The 17,745-nt window shown below is 44.4% G+C and overlaps 1 protein-coding gene across 1 annotated transcript in view; it reads right to left on the reverse strand.

Moving 5' to 3' along the window:
- The window catches only part of LOC122935391 (titin homolog), an 848,771-nt gene that overhangs the window by 796,750 nt on the left and 34,276 nt on the right, over nt 1–17,745 (reverse strand). The window contains exon 6 of the mRNA XM_044291163.1: nt 9,865–9,924. Within this exon, the coding sequence (XP_044147098.1) occupies nt 9,865–9,924 (60 nt within the window). The remainder of the gene's footprint in view (nt 1–9,864; nt 9,925–17,745) is intronic.

Genomic DNA, 17,745 nt, shown 5'->3' on the forward strand with positions numbered 1-17,745 from the left:
ATTTCACTAACATGGTGGAACAGTACGTGTGCACACCCCTCCACGTACTGACTGATGGTTCGGCCCCATTCAACTTCTGGGTCTCTAAATTGTCCACGTGGCCAGAGCTAGCCTTTTATGCCTTGGAGGTGCTGGCCTGCCCGGCAGCCAGCGTTTTGTCTGAACGTGTATTCAGCACGGCAGGGGGCGTCATTACAGACAAACGCAGCCGCCTGTCTACAGCCAATGTGGACAAGCTGACGTTCATAAAAATGAACCAGGCATGGATCCCACAGGACCTGTCCGTCCCTTGTCCAGATTAGACATTAACTACCTCCCCATAACCATATATTATTGGACTCCAGGGCACTTCCTCATTCAATCCTATTTTTATTTTCATTTTACCATTATATTGCGAGGCTACCCAAAGTTGAATGAACCTCTCCTCTGCCTGTGTGCTAGGCCTAAATATATGCCAATGGACTGTTGCAGTGGTGGCTGACATGAAGCCTGATTCTCTGCTATGACATGCAGACTAATTCTCTGCTGACATGAAGCCAGATTGTCTGTTACGGGACCTCTCTCCTCTGCCTGGGTGCTGGGCCTAAATTTATGACAATGGACTGTTGCAGTGGTGGCTGACGTGAAGCCTGATTCTCTGCTATGACATGCAGACTGATTCTCTGCTGACATGAAGCCAGATTGTCTGTTACGGGACCTCTCTGCTCTGCCTGTGTGCTAGGCCTAAATATATGCCAATGGACTGTTGCAGTGGTGGGTGACGTGAAGCCTCATTCTCTGCTATGACATGCAGACTGATTCTCTGCTGACATGAAGCCAGATCGTCTGTTACGGGACCTCTCTGCTCTGCCTGTGTGCTAGGCCTAAATATATGCCAATGGACTGTTGCAGTGGTGGGTGACGTGAAGCCTCATTCTCTGCTATGACATGCAGACTGATTCTCTGCTGTCATGAAGCCAGATTGTCTGTTACGGGACCTCTCTGCTCTGCCTGTGTGCTAGGCCTAAATATATGCCAATGGACTGTTGCAGTGGTGGGTGACGTGAAGCCTCATTCTCTGCTATGACATGCAGACTGATTCTCTGCTGACATGAAGCCAGATTGTCTGTTACGGGACCTCTCTCCTCTGCCTGTGTGCTAGGCCTAAATATATGCCAATGGACTGTTGCAGTGGTGGCTGACGTGAAGCCTCATTCTCTGCTATGACATGCAGACTGATTCTCTGCTGACATGAAGCCAGATCGTCTGTTACGGGACCTCTCTGCTCTGCCTGTGTGCTAGGCCTAAATATATGCCAATGGACTGTTGCAGTGGTGGGTGACGTGAAGCCTCATTCTCTGCTATGACATGCAGACTGATTCTCTGCTGACATGAAGCCAGATTGTCTGTTACGGGACCTCTCTCCTCTGCCTGTGTGCTAGGCCTAAATATATGCCAATGGACTGTTGCAGTGGTGGCTGACGTGAAGCCTCATTCTCTGCTATGACATGCAGACTGATTCTCTGCTGACATGAAGCCAGATCGTCTGTTACGGGACCTCTCTGCTCTGCCTGTGTGCTAGGCCTAAATATATGCCAATGGACTGTTGCAGTGGTGGGTGACGTGAAGCCTCATTCTCTGCTATGACATGCAGACTGATTCTCTGCTGTCATGAAGCCAGATTGTCTGTTACGGGACCTCTCTGCTCTGCCTGTGTGCTAGGCCTAAATATATGCCAATGGACTGTTGCAGTGGTGGGTGACGTGAAGCCTCATTCTCTGCTATGACATGCAGACTGATTCTCTGCTGACATGAAGCCAGATTGTCTGTTACGGGACCTCTCTCCTCTGCCTGTGTGCTAGGCCTAAATATATGCCAATGGACTGTTGCAGTGGTGGCTGACGTGAAGCCTCATTCTCTGCTATGACATGCAGACTAATTCTCTGCTGACATGAAGCCAGATTGTCTGTTACGGGACCTCTCTCCTCTGCCTGGGTGCTGGGCCTAAATTTATGACAATGGACTGTTGCAGTGGTGGCTGACGTGAAGCCTGATTCTCTGCTATGACATGCAGACTGATTCTCTGCTGACATGAAGCCAGATCCTCTGTTACGGGACCTCTCTCCTCTGCCTGGGTGCTGGGCCTAAATTTATGACAATGGACTGTTGCAGTGGTGGCTGACGTGAAGCCTGATTCTCTGCTATGACATGCAGACTGATTCTCTGCTGTCATGAAGCCAGATTGTCTGTTACGGGACCTCTCTGCTCTGCCTGTGTGCTAGGCCTAAATATATGCCAATGGACTGTTGCAGTGGTGGGTGACGTGAAGCCTCATTCTCTGCTATGACATGCAGACTGATTCTCTGCTGACATGAAGCCAGATTCTCTGTTACGGGACCTCTCTCCTCTGCCTGTGTGTGTGCTGGGCCTAAATATATGCCAATGGACTGTTGCAGTGGTGGCTGACGTGAAGCCTCATTCTCTGCTATGACATGCAGACTAATTCTCTGCTGACATGAAGACAGATTCTCTGTTACGGGACCTCCCTCCTCTGCCTGGGTGCTGGGCCTAAATATATGCCAATGGACTGTTGCAGTGGTGGCTGACGTGAAGCCTCATTCTCTGCTATGACATGCAGACTAATTCTCTGCTGACATGAAGACAGATTCTCTGTTACGGGACCTCCCTCCTCTGCCTGGGTGCTGGGCCTAAATATATGCCAATGGACTGTTGCAGTGGTGGCTGACGTGAAGCCTCATTCTCTGCTATGACATGCAGACTGATTCTCTGCTGACATGAAGACAGATTCTCTGTTACGGGACCTCTCTCCTCTGCCTGTGTGTGTGCTGGGCCTAAATATATGCCAATGGACTGTTGCAGTGGTGGCTGACGTGAAGCCTCATTCTCTGCTATGACATGCAGACTGATTCTCTGCTGACATGAAGCCAGATTCTCTGTTACGGGACCTCTCTCCTCTGCCTGTGTGTGTGCTGGGCCTAAATATATGCCAATGGACTGTTGCAGTGGTGGCTGACGTGAAGCCTCATTCTCTGCTATGACATGCAGACTGATTCTCTGCTGACATGAAGACAGATTCTCTGTTACGGGACCTCTCTCCTCTGCCTGTGTGTGTGCTGGGCCTAAATATATGCCAATGGACTGTTGCAGTGGTGGCTGACGTGAAGCCTCATTCTCTGCTATGACATGCAGACTAATTCTCTGCTGACATGAAGACAGATTCTCTGTTACGGGACCTCTCTCCTCTGCCTGTGTGTGTGCTGGGCCTAAATATATGCCAATGGACTGTTGCAGTGGTGGCTGACGTGAAGCCTCATTCTCTGCTATGACATGCAGACTGATTCTCTGCTGACATGAAGCCAGATTCTCTGTTACGGGACCTCTCTCCTCTGCCTGTGTGTGTGCTGGGCCTAAATATATGCCAATGGACTGTTGCAGTGGTGGCTGACGTGAAGCCTCATTCTCTGCTATGACATGCAGACTAATTCTCTGCTGACATGAAGACAGATTCTCTGTTACGGGACCTCTCTCCTCTGCCTGTGTGTGTGCTGGGCCTAAATATATGCCAATGGACTGTTGCAGTGGTGGCTGACGTGAAGCCTCATTCTCTGCTATGACATGCAGACTGATTCTCTGCTGACATGAAGCCAGATTCTCTGTTACGGGACCTCTCTCCTCTGCCTGTGTGTGTGCTGGGCCTAAATATATGCCAATGGACTGTTGCAGTGGTGGCTGACGTGAAGCCTCATTCTCTGCTATGACATGCAGACTAATTCTCTGCTGACATGAAGACAGATTCTCTGTTACGGGACCTCCCTCCTCTGCCTGGGTGCTGGGCCTAAATATATGCCAATGGACTGTTGCAGTAGTGGCTGACGTGAAGCCTCATTCTCTGCTATGACATGCAGACTAATTCTCTGCTGACATGAAGACAGATTCTCTGTTACGGGACCTCTCTCCTCTGCCTGGGTGCCGGGGCCTAAATATCTGAGAATGGACTGTTCCAGTGGTGGGTGACGGGAAGCCAGATTCTCTGCTATGGAACCTCTCTCCAATTGATTTTGGTTAATTTTTATTTATTTAATTTTTATTTTAATTCATTTCCCTATCCACATTTGTTTGCAGGGGATTTACCTACATGTTGCTGCCTTTTGCAGCCCTCTAGCTCTTTCCTGGGCTGTTTTACAGCCTTTTTAGTGCCGAAAAGTTCGGGTCCCCATTGACTTCAATGGGGTTCGGGTTCGGGACGAAGTTCGGATCGGGTTCGGATCCCGAACCCGAACATTTCCGGGATGTTCGGCCGAACTTCTCGAACCCGAACATCCAGGTGTTCGCTCAACTCTAATGATAATCAATTACAGCTTAACAACAATGTCTCATGCTGTTCGCAAGTCAACATTATTGTCTGCTGAGGCATGGCATCCCACTTTTTTTGAATGGTTGCCCTCAGGTCATTGAGGTTCTGGGGTACAACATTACAACCTCTACATGGCGACTTGGATGATACCATATGTTTTCAATGGGATTCAGGTGTGAAGAAAGTGCATGCCATCCAGCAGCCAGCAGCAAATTCCTAATGATGGGACCTCACTGAGCTGGCGCATTGTCGCCCATGAACATGAAATTAGGCATGTGTTGCCAATGCAGAGGCACAATGACTGGATTAATGATGTTATTCATGTAGTATGGCCTTGTCACTGCACCATTTATAAAGTGTAGGGCAGTTCTATATTGACTAGACACACCTACCCACACTGTAACACCACCACCAAAGGCTTGTCTGGTGACAACAGTGGCTAATGCATAGTGCTCTCCAACATTGTTGGTGGCCATCATTTCTGCTCAGTGTGAATCGACTTTCTTCAGTGAAAAGCACTGAGGGCCACGGGCACTTGACGTGACAAGTATGTGACATTTATCATCCGGGTCCGCTAAGCATTGTTTACAATAAAGCGGTCATCAGTGTGGGATATGGCCAAGGGACGTTGACTTCTATGCCTGTCAGGTGACTCTTGCATTCACTCTGTATCTCTGTTGCAACCTCAGTGGCCACTTCCATCTGAGAACATCCTGCTTGAAGCCTGGCAATGGCGAGGTACTGTTGATCAATAATTAGGTGTGATCTTTGTCTCATGATTTCAAAATGTGAACAGAATGATTAGGAGGACTACCTTAAATACCAATTCTAATTTAACTAGGGAATGTTTTGGGCAATTCATGGATCAAACACAAGTTGCAAATTTGGCCGTTAAGCTCCTTGTTAGAGAACAGCAAGTTGTGCAAAAGTTACTGAAACATTAAACAATTGGACATATGCATTCAAAACTTTAGAGAAAGTCACATTAAGTTCAACTGTAAAGTTTAGAGTGCATTTAAGGTTCAACCTGAAATTTCACTCACAAGCCAAATATTTATTTTATAACCTTTTGTGAGTAGTGTGCAATTACTCAAATAGATCAACTCCAAGCCTCTTCAGCTGATGAGTTTAATAAATCAAATTCTGCTAATAAAACTTTTTTTATTTTAAATATATTGTTTTTCAAAACTTTGTTTAAAAGCTAGCTCTATGCTAGATACACAGTATTCCTGTATTACAATGTATTTTGCTTCAATATATTCAGTTTCAGTAAGAAATGCCATTGCTAAAGTAGAGCATTGGAAGGGAGTAGAAAATCCAGATTTGTGTCTTAAGAAGAGCTTTAGGCCCCTTTCACACGGGCGAGTTTTCCGTGCGGGTGCGATCCGTGCGGCGAACGTATGGCACCCGCACTAAATCCTGACCCATTCATTTCTATGGGGCTGTGCACATTAGCGATGTTTTTAACGCATCACTTGTGCGTTCAGTGCAAATCGCAGCATGCTCTATATTTTCCGATTTTGACGTGACGCAGGCCCCATAGAAGTGAATGGGGTGTGTGAAAATCGGATGGCATACGCAAGCAAGTACGGATGCCGTGCGATTTGCACGCATGGTTGCTAGGAGACCATCGGGATGGAGACCCGATCATTATTATTTTCCCTTATAACATGGTTATAAGGGAAAATAATAGCATTCTGAATACAGAATGCATAGTAAACCAGCGCTAGAGGGGTTAAAAAAAAATAAAAAAAAATTTAACTCACCTTAGTCCACTTGCTCGCGAAGCCCGGCATCTCCTTGTGTCTCCGCTGCTGATGAACAGGACCTGGGGTGAGCTACTCCATTAAATAGAGCTTAAGGACCTTCGATGACGTCACTCCGGTCATCACATGATCTTTTACCATGGTGAATCACCATGGTAAAAGATCATGTGACGTACCATGTGATGACCGGAGTGACGTCATCGAAGGTCCTTAACCGGTATTTAATGGAGCAGCTCATCCCAGGTCCTGTTCATCAGCAGCGGAGACACAAGGAGATGCCGGCTTCGCGAGCAAGTGGACTAAGGTGAGTTAAATTATTTTTTATTTTATTTTAACCCCTCTAGCGCTGGTTTACTATGCATTCTGTATTCAGAATGCTATTATTTTCCCTTATAACCATGTTATAAGGGAAAATAATACAATCTTCAGAACATCAATCCCAAGCCCGAACTTCTATGAAGAAGTTCGGGTTTGGGTACCAAACATGCGCGATTTTTCTCACGCGAGTGCAACGCATGACAATGTTTTGCACTTGCGCAGAAAAAATCGCGCATTTTCCCGCAACGCACCCGGCTCTTAGCCGGGCCAAAAAAATGACGCCCGTGTGAAAGAGGCCTTAGTATAAGAGTATGTGTCTTTGGTGGAACATCTGCCCATGCTCGTGGAAATAGTTATGATTATCTCTTGGCTAAGACTATGCAAAATTTGGCCAAAAACTGACATACAAACCCTTCAGAAGATTATCTCATGCAACAGCAAAATCTGCTGTGACAATACCCTCCTAAATAATGCTAGTCCAGCTCCAGTAAGCAATGAACAAGAACTTGCAGGACTAGAATATATTGTGCCAAAACTTTCACTTAAAGGTCATTCTTCTGTGTAGTTTATATAATCTGAAATCACTTTCTGTAACAGCATTTGCAAGGGTTGCCATAAACGGCCATTTGCAGGTGTTTCTGTCACTTATGAATGCATGTTCTTTTGTAAATGCTGAAGCCTAACAATGGGTCAAATCTATTGTCTATATTTTAGCAAAATGTTTATAATGGCATCTTAGAACCTAAGATGTAAGAAAACATTTAAATAGTTGAATGTCTAAAAAAATCAAAAATTTATATTAGAACTGATTATCTTGGAACTTATTATTATAAGTACCATACACATTGATTATCATTAAAGATGTAATTCACCTATAGCATCATAAATACCTTACAGGCTACTAGAACCCCACCTATTAGAAAGATACAATGTTTGCTCAGCATTTTTTGTAACTACTGCAGCGTACTGGCAGCCCCCTGCATAATGTAATCTATTTTGCACTATGTAATATGTACAGTATAGTTCCTTCTAGGGGTCGCAGATAGGTTTTACACTAGCCTGTAAGAGATAGTTGCTAGGGAGTAGGTCGGCATTAGTGTCAAAGGAGTTGAGACAAAAGCAACCCTGTTGAGATCATCCATCCAGAAAAAGAAAACAGTAGAACAGAGCCTTATTCCAGCCTCTGAGGAAGCAATTGAGATTATTGTGAAGTATACCAGCCACTGAGAAAGAGGTGCATGAAGACTGTAGAGATTATGTCTTACACTTTTGGCTTCAGAGTTCATTTGTCTGGGAGTTGGAGAGCTTTAGGTACCCAGGCATATGCAGATTGGCCATTTGCTAGAGAACTATACCACACAGTTGGGTAATCGTAATACCATATTTTGAACACCTCACCCAGACTGCTTTACTAACTTCAACCAACTTCAAATGAGAGAGGCACACTCAATGGCAGATACCTCTCCATTGTAGCTGATGCAACAAGCCATCTTTGGGCCAGTTCATACTGAGTTTTTGGGAGCTGATTTTGGTGCATTTCTGAAAATCAGCTTCAAAAATACCTCAAAACAGCCTCCCATTCATTTCAATGCGAAGCAGCACTTGTTTTCATGTAATTCATAGTACCAGAGTGGGAACCAGAAACTCAGGATTGGCTCACACTTGCATCTTGGGTTACAGTTTTAACAGAGGCCACAGCACATTTATGGATCTGTCACAGGAAGAATATAATTTGGTCCTAAGAACCCCTCTATTGAACAATGGTGTAAAGTGGGGGCTCTGCCATTTTTAAAGAGAGAGTGGTGCTTCCTGCAGAACTGTTCTTCCTGTTAAATTTTCAAATACTGTTGACAAAGATGACAGATATGCCAACACTTCCTCACACCTTAGATGAAGTTTATAGGCCTGTCTATTTGAAGTAATCATGAGTAAGCTCTATTTGTTTCCAAGTGACACTTGACAATAATTGCCGAATTTGGAGGTGTTTTAATGTGTGCCATTTTGATGCAGCTAGCAAAGCCAATGCCAGAGTGAGCCCTAAATTGAGGTATGGTAGGTTTATAAGAAAATGATACAGTACTTCTCTTTTTTCTTTATTCAGTCCAAATTTTGGCTTCACAAACTGCCCCAGAAAGTTGCACCAAACACTGTCTCTTTCACGTGGAAGTTTTTTGTTTAGAATTTTTCATCAGTATTTCGCAAGCCAAAGCCTGGAGTCCAAAACGAGGAGCCCAAAGAAAGAATAAGTACAACATAATCTCTCCATTATACTTTCTTTCTGTAGGTTCTATTCTTGGCATTGGCATACAAAAAATTAACCAATACTAACCAAACTAGGCACATCTATTTCTTGTTTTGGTTGGTATGAGTTAATTTATATACTTTTTATCATGGAGCATTGCCTGGAAAATAGTCTCCATACAACTCTGTGTTCTCATTTCAAGGATTAAAGTGTGCTTTGTACACCCAAAAAAGATAACTCTGGTGTTTGTTAACTCTTTGAACCCTTTCAATGACCATTGGACCCATCTCCAACCACCTTGTTTGCTAACAATTCTTTACAGAATATTTCTTAATTCATATAGCCAATGGTGGGCACAGGTATGGATAGTGGCATCATAGCCTTTAATCCCATAGGTTGTTAACGTGTCTTGCGATTCTCAGTTTTTCCCAGTTGTGTACACCAAAGTTTTCAACCAAAATTTCTGTCCCATGTCTTTTAACTAAAGTTACCCAGCCAGTTAGGAAATAATAGGATATAAAATATTAAAGAGAGACGCTTAATTTGAAATGGAATTAATTTGGTGAAATGACAATGATGTGTTATGAAGTTTCAGATAGGGCTTCAGGAAAATTTAGAATATTATTACAATGAGTAAATAGTGTAGAGTAATATTCAGCTCTGCTATATTTATATCTGTATTGGCATATACTTATTCTTTAAACATGCTGTTAGGCTCATTCACATGCACAGCCATAAACATTTTATGTGGAGCACAATATGGTATAGCAACTATTAGTAAACCTAAAAGAAAGTCTTTTAGTCTTGTGGATAAAAAATGGATAGCACAGAAAGTTTCTCGGAGGAAGATGAGACTAATTAGAGGAAGCGTTGTTCCATCCGACTGGAATGATTTGTTTCACTATAATGTGCAGTATGAGAGAATGCTGCTTGTAAAAAAGAAGAGTTATCACTGCACAGAAGCTTTTAATTAGACTTGTATGACAGGTAAACCCCATTAATAAGAATTTTTCAAAAGTGTTATCTGGGAAGATTTAGACACAATTAGCTTCAACTTCTTGTCTTTATTAGAGAGTTTTCTCTGTGGCAGCAGTTTATCCACAAGGAATTAAATAAGAAGGTAAGTTTATCCTTTCAGAAAAGCATAGAATATTAAGCCAGCGCACAAAGACTTTAAGAAATACCTGTGTATAAATCCCCGTGAGCATACATGTCAACCACATAGCGACAGAACTGATACTGATCTAATAGAACAAAAAGGAAAAAATACCAATCAACAGAAATGGATACATCAAGATGGCTTATCCTCAACAAGAAAGAAAAATACATGCAGTACAGTGGTTACAAGCTATAGAAAATAAAGCGCCGTGTAACGCCAGAATCAAGGAAAAAGCTGAATTGCTGTAAACTGTATTTTACATGTTTTGTCTTAAAAATGAACCTACCTTGAATATACAATTCACTAAGCAAGGCACAACTAAGAATAGGGAATAGGAATATAGAAACTATGGGATCCTTGGGATCCTTAATATGGTCTTCTATTAGATTATATTAGGCATTAACCTGTTAAAGACTGAGCAATTTTCAGTTTTTGCATTTTCATTTTTACTCCCTGCCTTTCCATTCACATAGCTGTATGAGGGCTTTTTTTTTTTTTCTGAGACAAGTCATAATTTTTAATGACACCATAATGTATTGCATACCATGTAGCTAGAGGCTGGAAAAAACATTCCAAATGGGAGGAAATTGGAAAAAAAAAATGCAATTCCACTGCAGTTTTATTAGCATTCCCTATGCACTAAAACTGACATATACCCTTTATTCTAAGTGTTTTTCATTTTGTCCATGGTTTTCTTGTTTTTAATGCTTACAAAAATAAAAATGTCAAAGAAAACAGTTTTTTTTTTTCTTTCCATTGCCGTATGACCCGCCCAAATATTTTTTTTACAATATTTATGTCTACAGGGCTTTGTGGGAGTGTAATTTGTTTCAGGGCAATCTTTTTTTTTTTTTTTTTTTATTGATACCATTTTGGAGTGTGTATGACATTTTGATTGTGTTTTGTTTAATTTTTTAGCAGGTTAAACCATGAAAAAACAGAAAAATATTTTTTTTTTTCCCAGTACAGTGAATGGCCTTTTCTCTGTTTTTTTTTCATGGTTTAACCTGCTATATTTTTTTTCCCAGTACAGCGATCACAGTAAGGGCTGAACAAAAATAAAAACTTTGAAGAAAAGTGATTTTTCTTTGCATTGACATATGTTAGAATATGGCAATGCAAGGGAAAAAAAAATCACTTTTCTTTAAAGTTTTTATTTTTGTTCAGCCCTTACAGTGATCGCTTTACTGGGAAAAAAAATATAAATGCCTTTTTCTCAGTTTTTTTCATGGTTTTACCTGCTTTTTATATATTTATGTCTACAGGGCTTTGGTGGGGCCTCATTTTCTTCAGGGTGATCTGTAGTTTTTATTGACACTATTTTGGAGTGCGCATTTTGGAGTTACTTTTTGATCACTTTTTGTTACATTTTTTAGGTGAAGTAATAAAGAAAATGAGAAAAATACATTTTTTTTCCCCAGTACAATAATCACTGTACAGTCAAATACTTTTATATTTTAATAGTACCAGCATTTTGGAGTGTGTATGGCTTTTTAATCACTTTTTGTAAAAAAAATTAGGAGGAGAGGCAATAAACTAAATGAGTTGACACTATTTTGGAGTGCGCATTTTGGAGTTACTTTTTGATCACTTTTTGTTACATTTTTTAGGTGAAGTAATAAAGAAAATGAGAAAAAAACATTTTTTTTTCCCCAGTACAATGATCACTGTACAGTCTAAATACTTTTATAATTTAATAGTACCAGCATTTTTGGACATGGCCATGGCAATGATTAGAGATGAGCAAATTTCTCAAAAATTCTATTCGGTCGGTACACCGAATTTTACAAAAAGATTAGATTTGATCAAAATTTATTTGTGTCGAATCTCGTTAAAAATCAGCTATTTCCTGGCTGCAGAGAGCCTGTATACAGGTCCTTTTCATTATTTTCTGTAATGTACTGATAAACATTAGACTTTCATATATTTTAGATTCATTACACACCAACTGAAGTAGTTCAAGCCTTTTATTGTTTTAATATTGATGATTTTGGCATACAGCTCATGAAAACCCAAATTTCCTATCTCAAAAAATTAGCATATTTCATCCGACCAATAAAATAAAAGTATTTTTAATACAAAAAAAGTCAACCTTCAAATAATTATGTTCAGCTATGCACTCAATACTTGGTCGGGAATCCTTTTGCAGAAATGACTGCTTCAATGCGGCGTGGCATGGAGGCAATCAGCCTGTGGCACTGCTGAGGTGTTATGGAGGCCCAGGATGCTTCGATAGCGGCCTTAAGCTCATCCAGAGTGTTGGGTCTTGCGTCTCTCAACTTTCTCTTCCCAATATCCCACAGATTCTCTATGGGGTTCAGGTCAGGAGAGTTGGCAGGCCAATTGAACAGTAATACCATGGTCAGTAAACCATTTACCAGTGGTTTTGGCACTGTGAGCAAGTGCCAGGTCGTGCTGAAAAATATAATCTTCATCTCCATAAAGCTTTTCAGCAGATGGAAGCATGAAGTGCTCCAAAATCTCCTAATAGCTAGCTGCATTGACCCTGCCCTTGATAAAACACAGTGGACCAACACCAGCAGCTGACATGGCACCCCAGACCATCACTGACTGTGGGGACTTGACACTGGACTTCAGGCATTTTGGCATTTCCCTCTCCCCAGTCTTCCTCCAGACTCTGGCACCTTGATTTCCGAATGACATGCAACAGTCCAGTGCTGCTTCTCTGTAGCCCAGGTCAGGCGCTTCTGCCGCTGTTTCTGGTTCAAAAGTGGCTTGACCTGGGTAATGTGGCACCTGTAGCCCATTTCCTTCACACGCCTGTACACGGTGGCTCTGGATGTTTCTACTCCAGACTCAGTCCACTGCTTCCGCAGGTCCCCGAAGGTCTGGAATCGGTCCTTCTCCACAATCTTCCTCAGGGTCCGGTCACCTCTTCTCGTTGTGCAGCGTTTTCTGCCACACTTTTTCTTTCCCACAGACTTCCCACTGAGGTGCCTTGATACAGCACTCTGGGAACAGCCTATTCGTTCAGAAATGTCTTTCTGTGTCTTACCCTCTTATTCGAGGGTGTCAATGATGGCCTTCTGGACAGCAGTCAGGTCGGCAGTCTTACCCATGATTGCCGTTTGGAGTAATGAACCAGGCTGGGAGTTTTTAAAAGCCTCAGGAATCTTTTGCAGGTGTTTAGAGTTAATTAGTTGATTCAGATGATTAGGTTAATAGCTCGTTTAGAGAACCTTTTCATGATATGCTAATTTTTTTAGATAGGAATTTTGGGTTTTCATGAACTGTATGCCAAAATCATCAATATTAAAACAATAAAAGGCTTGAACTACTTCAGTTGGTGTGTAATGAATCTAAAATATATGAAAGTCTAATGTTTATGAGTACATTTCAGAAAATAATGAACTTTATCACAATATGCTAATTTTTTGAGAAGGACCTGTAGTGGTGTAGAACAGTATGACTTGCAGAAACATTCATAGGGTCTGCTGTGATAGTGAAACAATACTGTGAGTAAGTCGCTCTTAGAATCACTGCTCACTTCATCGGAAAAGTGACCAAATAACTCAAATGTGAGCTCAGTCTTACAGGTCGATGTTAGTGCCAGGTATAAAGAACTGCGCAGAGGCCCAAGATCCTAATAAAGCGTGAAAGGGCACACTCCTTTTATACCGTCGTCAGCTGATTCCACATAGATTTCTATAGAACCTGTTCTATTAAATGCTTATAGATGCTCGTAGAGCCCCTTGACAGAGTGGAGAGGGTGTCAGCAGTAAGTTTGTGTTGACATCACTGTTTATTTTGCCCTTCCTCTGAACCGTCAGAACAATGAACACCAAAAAACTGATCCTGACTGTTGAGCATCCGCCTCAACTCGGTCAGCATTTGGTCAGTAATCCATCAATATTGCTAAAGCCAAAATAAAATAAATAAAAAACAGGAGTAGATCCAAAACAGAGATGAAGAGATGACAGGTGAATGGAATGTTTTCATGTCTTCTGTGTTTTGTACCAACTTCTGCTTTTTGCTACCAAATCATAAGCTAATTCTGATGCAAAATAAGGACCATGTCATAGAGGCCTTACAGTTGCTACATAGACATGATCCTTTGTGTGTCATATTTTGCTTCCTTCTGACATATCAGAAGAAGGGTCAAAAAATGGTGATGTCATCAAAACCAAAAAGGCAAAATATTGGCTCAGTCATGGAGTGGGGAGGGTGGGAACAGCATGAGAAGTCCACAGAGTGGCCCAGTGATAGAGTGGTGAGGTAGCAGCAGCATGAGGAGATCACAGAGAGGTGAGGTGGCAGCAGCATGAGAAGGCCACAGAGTTGTGAGCTGGCAGCAGCACGAGGAGACCACAGAGTGGTGAGGTAGCAGCAGCAGCATGAGGAGACAACAGAGTGGCCCAATGATGTGGTGAGCTGGCAGCAGGATGAAGTGACCACAGAGTGGTCCATAGAGTGGTGATGTGGAAGCAGCATGAGGAGACAAAAGAGTGGCCCAGTGACATAGTGGTGAGGTTGTAGCAGCATGAGGAGACCACATAGTGGTCCTTTTACATGGTGGTGAGCTAGAAGAAGAAGGATGAGGAGACCACATAGTGGCCCAGTGACAGAGAGGGGAGGTGGAAGCAGCATGAGGAGACCACAGAGTGGTGCTTTTACATAGTGGTGAGCTGGTAGAAGCATGAGAAGACCACATAGTGGCCCAGTGACAAAGTGGGGAGGTAGCAGCAGTATCAGGAGACAACAGAGTGGCCCAGTGATATGTGGTGAGCTGTCAGTAGGATGAAGTGACCACAGAGTGGTCCAGTGACATAGTGGTGAGCTCGCAGCAGCATGAGGAGACCTCATAGTGGCCCAGTGACAAAGTGGAAAAGTGGCAGCAACAGGAGGAGACCATAGAATGGTGAGGTTGTAGCAGCATGAGAAGACAACAAAGTGGCCCAGTGACATAGTGGTGAGCTGGCAGTAGCATTAAGTGACTACAGAGTGTCCCAGTGACATAGTGGTGAGGTGGCAGCAGCATGAGGAGACCACATAGTGGCCCAGTGACAGAGAGGGGAGGTGGCAGCAGCATGAGGAGACCACAGAGTGCCCAATGACCTAGTGGTTGGCGGGAATAAGCATAAGGAGACCACAGAGGGACCCATTAACATAGTCGTGAGGTGGCAGAGGCATGAGGAGAAGACAGAGTGGTGAGATGTCAGCAGCATGAGGAGGCCACAGAGTGGTGAGGTGACAGCAGCATGAGAAGAACACAGAGTGGCCCAGTGACATACTGTTGAGCTGGTAGCAGCATAAGGAGACCACAGAGTGGTGAGGTAGGAGCATCAGGAGGAGATAACAGAGTGGCCCAATGACATAGGGATGAGCTGAGAGTAGCATTAAGTGACCACAGAGTGTCCCAGTGACATAGTGGTGAGGTGGCAGCAGCATGAGGAGACCACAGAGCGGCCCTTAGACATAGTAGTGAGCTGGCAGCAGCATGAGGAGACCACAGAGTGTCCCAATGACAGAGAGGGGAGGTGGCAGCAACAGGAGGAGACCATAGAGTGGTGAGGTAGAAGCAGCATGAGGAGACAACAGAGTGGCCCAGTGACATAGTGGTGAGCTGGCAGTAGCATTAAGTGACCACAGAGTGTCCCAGTGACATAGTGGTGAGGTGGCAGCAGCATGTGGAGACCACAGAGACGCCCTTAGACATAGTGGTGAGCTGGCAGCAGCATGAGGAGACCACAGAGTGCCCCAATGACAGAGAGGGGAGGTGGCAGCAACAGGAGAAGATCATAGAGTGGGTCAGTGACATAGTGGTGAGCTGGCAGTAGCATGAAGTGATCAGAGAGTGGCCCAGTGACATAGTGGTGAGGTGGCAGCAGCATGGGGAGACCATAGAGTGGCCCAGTGACATGTGGTGAGCTGGCAGTAGGATGAAGTGACCACAGAGTGGTCCATTAATATAGTGGTGAGCTGGCAGCAGCATGAGGAGCCCTCATAGTGGCCCAGTGACAGAGTAGGAAGGTGGCAGCAACAGGAGGAAACCATAGAGTGGTGAGGTTGTAGCAGCATGAGGAGACAACAGAGTGGCCCAGTGACAGAGTGGTGAGCTGGCAGTAGCATGAAATGACCACAGAGTGGCCCAGTGACATAGTGGTGAGGTGGCAGCAGCATGAGGAGACCATAGAGTGGTCCTTTGAAATAGTGGTGAGCTGGCAGAAGCATGAGCAGACCACATAGTGGCCCAGTGACAGAGTGGGGAGGTGGCAGCAACATGAGGAGACCACAGAGTGGTAAGGTGGCAGCAGCATGAGGAGACCACAGAGTGGCCCAATGACAGAGTGGGGAGGTGGCAGCAGCATGAGGAGACCACTGAGGGGCCCATTGACATAATGTTGAGGTGGCAACAGCATGGGGAAACCACAAAGTTGTGCAGTGACATAGTGGTGAGGTGGCAGAAGCATGAAAAGATTACAGAGTGGCCCACTGACATAGTGGGGATCAGACAGCAGCATGAGGAGACCACAGAGTGGTGCGGTGGTAGCAGCATGAGGAGACCACAGTGTGGCCCAATGACAGAGTGTTGAGGTTGGCAGCAGCATGAGGAGACCAGAGAGTGCCCAGTGACATAGTGGTGGGCAAGCAGAAGCATTAGGAAACCAAAGAAGGGCTCATTAACATAGTCATGAGGTGGCAGAAGCATGAGGAGGAGACAGAGTGGTGAGATGTCAGCAGCATGAGGAGACCACAGAGTGGTGAGGTGGCAGCAGCATGAGGAGACCACAGAGTGGCCCAGTGACATAGTGGTGAGCTGGCAGCAGCATGAGGAGACCACAGAGTGGTCCAGTGATAGAGTGGGGAGATGGCAGCAGCATAAGGAGACCACAGAGTGGTGAGATAGGAGCAGCATGAGGAGACAACAGAGTGCCCCAGTGACATAGTGGTAAACTGGCAGTAGCATTAAGTGACCACAGAGTGTCCCAGTGACATAGTGGTGAGGTGGCAGCAGCATGAGGAGACCACAGAGCGGCCCTTAGACATAGTGGTGAGCTGGCAGCAGCATGAGGAGACCACAGAGTGCCCCAATGACAGAGAGGGGAGGTGGCAGCAACAGGAGGGGACCATAGAGTGGTGAGGTGGAAGCAGCATGAGGAGACAACAAAGTGGCCCAGTGACATAGTGTGAGCTGGCAGTAGCATGAAGTGATCAGAGAGTGGCCCAGTGACATAGTGGCGAGCTAGGAACAGCATGAGGAGACCACAGAGTGGCCAAGTGACATGTGGTAAGATGGCAGCAGCGTAAGTAGACCACAGAGTGGCCCAGTGAATTAGTGATGAGGTGGCAGCAACAACAGGAGACCACCGAGTTGCAAGGTGGCAGCAGCATAAAGAGACCACAGAGTGGCCCAGTGACATAGTGGTGAACTGGTAGCAGGATGAGGAGAACACAGAGTGCCCATTGACATAGTGGTGAGGTGGCAACAGCATGAAGAGACCACAGAGTGGCCCAATGAGAGTGGTGACATGTCAGCAGCATTAGGAGACCACAGAGTGGCAAGGTGGCAGCAGCATGAGGAAACCAGAGTGGATTAATGACATGGTGGTGAGCTGGTAGCAGCATGAGGAGACAACAGAGTGGCCCAGTAACGGATAGTGGTGAGGTGGCATAAGCATAAGGAGACCACAGAGTGGCCCAGTGACATAGTGGTGATTTGGGGGGCAATACCAGTACCAGCTGAAGATGGTAGGTGGCAGTTGGAGCACCTGGAAGAAGATGGGTGGCATCAGGTTTGTGGCAGCATCAGAATAGTAGCTGAAGCAGGCAGAAGAAACACATCTCTTTTGACAAAGTTTAGGTGTGGCTCCATGGATGATCTAGTCTGATGCATCAGTCACTGGTGTGTGGAAATCCTGGTTGATATCAATGCCTGATTCATCTT

This window comes from Bufo gargarizans, chromosome 4 (genome assembly GCF_014858855.1).
Source record: "Bufo gargarizans isolate SCDJY-AF-19 chromosome 4, ASM1485885v1, whole genome shotgun sequence".
Lineage (NCBI taxonomy): Eukaryota > Metazoa > Chordata > Amphibia > Anura > Bufonidae > Bufo > Bufo gargarizans.